The sequence below is a fragment of the Elgaria multicarinata genome, chromosome 12 (assembly GCF_023053635.1).
Source record: "Elgaria multicarinata webbii isolate HBS135686 ecotype San Diego chromosome 12, rElgMul1.1.pri, whole genome shotgun sequence".
Taxonomy (NCBI): Eukaryota; Metazoa; Chordata; class Lepidosauria; order Squamata; family Anguidae; genus Elgaria; species Elgaria multicarinata.
Window position 1 is genome coordinate 21156892 of NC_086182.1, and position 6000 is coordinate 21162891.

General features: G+C 50.5%; 1 protein-coding gene across 3 annotated transcripts in view; it reads right to left on the reverse strand.

Moving 5' to 3' along the window:
* The window catches only part of SLC37A2 (solute carrier family 37 member 2), a 48922-nt gene extending 47032 nt beyond the window's left edge, over window positions 1–1890 (reverse strand). For 2 of the 3 annotated variants that reach the window (XM_063139398.1, XM_063139399.1), the window contains exon 1: window positions 1744–1890. In XM_063139398.1, coding sequence (XP_062995468.1) covers window positions 1744–1802 — 59 coding nt within the window. In that variant the 5' untranslated portion in view covers window positions 1803–1890. The remainder of the gene's footprint in view (window positions 1–1743) is intronic. The other variant, XM_063139400.1, reaches the window with a different exon arrangement.
* Between the last annotated feature and the right edge of the window lie 4110 nt (window positions 1891–6000).

Here is a 6000-nt window from a genome sequence, read left to right on the forward strand (position 1 = left end):
CAAGAATTTCTTTCCCCCTCCAGAGACTAATTACATCAGTGACAAATTTTAAAAGTTAGATTAAATGCAAAACCAATATGGATTTCTCTCTCCCCCCCCCTTCCAGGAATAGACCCAGAAACAGGGTTGTTTTAACCAGTGTGATGCTAAGAGCACCTTTTATAGAGCAGTCCTATGCATTTCTACTCAGACGTAAGCCTAAATTCAATGGGAATTACTCTCAGGTAAGTGTGTATAGCATTGCAGCCCTGGTCTGTGATGTGAATGCTGTTAAAATGGAATAAAAAGAGATGCATTTCCTAACTGAATGTAAGCCGCTCTAGGTTTTAAGTCTGAACTGCTGACCGAGGAGACCAAAACAACGCCAAAATAAAAACAGCCATTTAAGCAGGCACTTGGGGAAGATGGCTTGGATTTCTGCACTCCTTTTCTGGAAAATCAGTGTGGTGTAGTGGCTAAAGTGTTGGACTGGGAGTCAGGAGATCCAGGTTCTAGTCTCCACTGGGCCAGGGGAATCCACTGGGTGACTCTGGGCCAGTCACAGACTCTCAGCCCAACCCACCTCACAGGGTTGTTGTTGTGAGGATAAAATGGGGAGGAGGAGGAGGATTTTCCTTGGAGGAAAAAAGGTGGGATATAAATGTAACAAATAAATAAATAATAAATAAAATGCTGGTGGATTTTTCTTTTGAACATCTACCCTAATTTAGGGGATAAAATACAGGTAGGTAAAACTCTTCATTGGAGGCAGTGGCTCCAATGAAATGCAGTGGAGGCTGGTGGCTCCGAAGTCAGTGGAGCAATGCATCTGCTGCAGGTTTCAGTCTGAACTCTAAAGGAACTATCCAATGTGATGAGACTAATTTGGAGATAGATAGCCCCTTTGGAATCCTGACTGAAACCCAGAGCGGATTCATTGCCCCACTGACAACGGAGCCACCAGCCTCCACTGAATCTGCTCCAGCGAGTTTCCAGAAGATAGATTGAGTCAGATCACACAGGTCAGCAGCACTGTCTAACTGCACCAGTGTTCTCAGATGTTTTGGGACTAGATCTCCCAGCATTCCTGAGCACTGGCCATGCTGTCTGGGACTGCTGAAGACCCAAACATCCGGCGGGCAGCCGATTGGGCCAGGATGCGCGACACCGACTCGCTCTTGGCTCTCCAAGGTTTCAGCCACCGGCTTTCTCAAAGCCCAACGGGAGATGCTGCAAACAAAGCATGATCCCCGCCCCCGTCCGCCTTCTAACCCAATCCGACACCCGACCCATTTTTCGTTCAGTATTGCCTCCTCTGCACGGCGGCTTCCCGGGGTTTCTTCAGGCAGAGGGGAGCTCTTTCCCCAGCCCTGGCCGGAGTAATGCCGCCACCCCCGGGGATCGAACCCGGGACCTTTGGCCCGCCAGGCAGACGCGCGACCACGCTGCGCCACGGCCGGCCAGCCAATCCAGCCGCAGTCGGCCGCGGGCATCTGTGCGCATAGACGCGCTTTGTTTCTCTGAATCAGCGTCTTCTTTGTTTCCATCCGAGTCGTCCCCGAACAAAAGAACTAGGGATCGGGGATCGGGGATCGGGCACCAGGCCAGCAAGCCGCTCCCTCCCCCTCCCGCACCCCGGTCCATCGCAGGAGGGCATCCTCCTCGTCCCGACAAGCCTTTCGAGCTGGCCGAACCCAAGCAAGCGAGGGGGAGACGCGGGGCAGACCCCCCCCCCCCCCGACGGGCCCGGCCGCCCTTCCTTACCAGCTGTCCCTGGAGAAAGAGCGAAGGAAGCGGATCCCGGGTGCGGGGATGGCTCGCATGGCTGGTGAGCGCGGGCAGCGGGCGCGATGGTCGCTCCTCTCCGGCCGGGTTCGAAGCTTGGGGCGCGGGCGCTGCTCCGAGTTGGGCGCCCGCTGGCATTTAAATGCCCCGCTGGAGCCCGGCTGTCGGGCACACGCCGGTGATTCAGGCCGCCTCCCCGCCCCGGCGCGGCCAGCGAGCGAACGAGGGAGAGGGAGGGAGGGAGGGAAGGGAGGGGGGAAGGGCCTGCCCCGGCCGCCCCTCCCCGCGCGGCTGCTGGCTGGCTGGCCGGCCCGGCGGAGTCACATGCTGCGCCCGAGACAGAAAGCCCGTGCAGCAACTTTCTCGCCGCGATCCGCGGCCAGCGGATCCGCCCCGTCTCTCCCCCGGCCAGGAGGAGGCTGACGAATCCCCCTCCTTTTGGCCGTGGTGCTGAGCGCAGAAATCAACACAGTTGTCTTATGAGACCAGATCAGGCGGTTGGGCTATTCCAGCCTGTCCGCAGCCCCCCTCCATGATGGTTTGGACTTCAACTCCCATCTGCCCCAGCCAGCATGGGCCCTGGTCAAGAATCCTACTAGCTGTTGTCCAGAACATCTGAAAAGGGGGTGGGGGTGAGGATGGTCTACTCTCATCCCTACTGGACCTCCACGGGATGGGTTTCCCATCAAGTGCTAGCCGTTTCTTTTAACTGAAAAGATGGGGATTCACAAGATGTAGCCATGGCCACCACTTTGGATGGCTGTGAAAGGGGATTGGACAAATCCATGGAGATTAAACAAGCTATTAACCCTGATGGCTATATCCTACCTCCAGTATCAGGGGCGGCATGCCTGTGTATACTAGTTGCTAGGGAGCATGACGGGGATGGTGCTATGGTACTCATGTCCTGCTTGTACGTTTCCTGTGGGCGGCTGGTTGTCCACTGTGTGAACAAAACGCTGGACTAGATGGACCCATCGTCTCAGTGATCTTCAACTCATGGGTTGTGAGATCAGATGGGTCACGGCAAAGCTGTTGCCAACCATGTTGGGCAAGGAGAAAATTGTGAAAGTGGGTCCCATGTTGCAGGCTGGGATTCCGAGGTGGGTCTCAAGTCTGGACCAGTTGAAGACTACTGCTTGGTCTGACCCAGCATAGAAGTTCTTATGATCTTCTATGCACCACTGGGCTCTGATATCACCACTGTAGGCCGCCTTGAGGCCCAGTATTGGGCAAAAGGTGGGATACTACTACTACTACTAATAATAATAATAAAAATAATACAGGGAGCATCATGGCACCTTTAAAGATGAACATATATGTTGTGGCATGATCTTTCCTAAATCAGAGAGGCCACGACTGGAGTCATACATCACCAAACATACATAATGCATCTTGGAAGTGCGTTTTTGTTTGTTTTGGTAGTGATTTACAATCCGGTTGCTGTAACTGGTGTCTTTCTGACTGATGTAAGCCTCCCGTGAGTATTCTAAAGCAGGAGCCACTCAGCAAGAGCAGCAAAATCCCCTGCTGTTCTTTCTGAGTGATCTCACCTGAGTTGCAGTGACAGCCCTCTGCTGATGCCCAAATGGGGTTGAAATTATTCATACTGCGCTTCCTTCCCTTTGACAGATGAAATGTACAAGGGCATTGACAAGGCCAGGCTATCTATCTATCTATCTATCTGAATGATAGCCACAAGTATGTAATTGTGCAACTGTGAAAAACCGACCAAAAATGTAATAACAAAATTACAAAGTCATCATTTGCACACATCTCAGGGGCTGGAAGTAGCATATAGCCATCAGGACTAGTAACTATTGATAGCCTTCTCCTCCAGGAATCTCCTAATCCCCTTTAAATGCTATCCAAATTAGTGGTCATCACTGTATCTTATGATAGTGAATTCCATTGTTTTACTACGCACTGTGTGAAGAAGTACTTTCTTCTATCTATTCAGAATCTCCCACCAAATCAGCTTCATAGGATGACCCTGGTTTCTAGTATTTTGAGAGAGGGAGAAAACATGTCTTCCTATTCACGTTCCCCAAACCATACATAATTTTGTACACCTCTATCATATCTCCCCTTACTTGCCATCGAAACGGTTTGACTCTCACCTCAGCTATCTCCAGCTTCTCTTGGGCGATGTATCCCAAAATGTTGATCATCTCCATCCTGTCCCACAGGGGCTCTGGGATTGTTTCTGTCACCGTTGGCTGTACAAATGAAGAGAACCTGCAAAAGCGAGGGGGGTGAGATGGAGAATTCAGACAGACATTGGCGCGCAACTTCGGAGTGCTTCAGAGCAGAAAGGCCGGGCTCCTTTCACTGATGGCTATAGGAAAAAGAGGCGACTAGCTCTGATGCTATGAATGTCAAAAGAGGTTTCTTTATTTTTAATGGAAATATAAAACATGTTCTAAAAACTTTAAACCAAACCTGTATAACACTCAACGTTTTGGATCTATGGATCCTTCGTCAGGAGCTGTACAATGAAACTGTTCTGACTGCTGATGGAGACAGAATGAATACGACTGCGATCCTGTAAAAAATATCTATAAGGTTTCAAATTTATAATTAGAAAAGTAATTCATTTCGTTGTACAGCTCCTGACGAATGGGGGGCCGGACAGGGGGGTCCGCAGGAGGAGGAGGAGGGGCGGGGGGAGCAGTGTCCACTCTTGTCTTGCAAATCAGCAAGTTTGGGAAGAGGAGTGAGCAGTCATGGGCTCGGTGGGGAGCAGTGGCATAATGCTTAGCGCTGGTCCAGGAGCTTTGCCAGTCTCCCGGGGGGCGGGGGGGGGGAGAATATTTTGCCCACAATTTCAAGGTTTAAGAAATCATAGAATAGTAGAGTTGGAAAGGGCCTGCAAGGCCATCGAGTCCGACCTCTGCTCAATGCAGGAATCCACTCTAAAGCATCCCTGACAGATGGTTGTCCAGCTGCCTCTTGAATGCCTCTAGTGTGGGAGAGCCCACAACCTCCCTAGGTCACTGGTTCCATTCTCATACTGCTCTAACAGGAAGTTTTTCCTGATGTCCAGCCAGAATCTGGCTTCCTGTAACTTCAGCCCGTTATTCAGTGTCCTGCACTCTGGGATGATCGAGAAGAGATCCTGGCCTTCCTCTGTGTGACAACCTTTCAAGTATTTGAAGAGTGCTTTCATGTCTCCCCTCAACCTTCTCTTCTCCAGGCTAAACATGCCCAGTTGTTTCAGTCTCTCTTCATAGGGCTTTGTTTCCAGACCCCTGACCCATCCTCATTGCCCTCTTCTGAACATGCTCCAGCTTGTCTGCGTCCTTCTTGAATTGTGGAGCCCATGTATTTGGGAAGATTTGTTAACATTTTCTCAATAGCTTAGAGAAGAATACATGTAGGGAGGTTATGGCCAATGCTATGCATGCTTACTCAGAAGTATACCTCTGCTGAGTTCAAAGAGACACCCTCAATAGCCCCCTTTCTCCGGGAGTCTATCTTCTCTCCACCATCATCACCAGCTCTTTCTCATCACTGCCACCACTTGCTTGCTTGACAGGCAGGCAGCGGCTCCTACTGTTCCTCCTCCTCCTCCTCCTCACTGTGAAGGTTGAGCAAGTCTTTCCATGACCTGCACCACCGGATTTAGCACGGACCCAAGCCAAAACAAAAAGGGCTCACGAATTGTGAGGTAGAAGACTTTCTTAAGACTAAAGGTAGGATAGATACATGGGAAGAATAACTAAAAGTAACTTGAAACATGCATAGCATAAAAACCCAGTAACGGATAAAACAATAAAATCTTAACTATGACTACTCACTCATCATCAGGGCCTTGCCCCCCTCTCCCACCATGGTTCTCTCCACATCCTTTGGCAAAGACAAGACCAGTAGTCTGGGCAGGTCCCCACCTATATACTTTTTCTCCTGTTTCACCTCTCCCTCTCCGCTCCTTCTTGGCCTCTGAGATGACTCAGACATTGAAGTAGATAAGAAGCTCTTTGTCATTTAGAATGTGTGCATAATAATACCAAACAGGCTCTTTGTCATTTAGAATTTGTGCATAATAATATCAAACTAAAACTACCCTCTGGCTATCTGTTCTCCTTCACATTCACCACTACCATTGTTGGGGACAGGGAGAGAGACAGGTAAACAAGCAGGCTGCAGTGGTGAAGAGCGGGGGCAACTCCAGTGGGCTCCTGTCAGTGGCCCCTGCTGGGACGTGGGCCCTCCACAGTAGCCCTGCCATGCTTA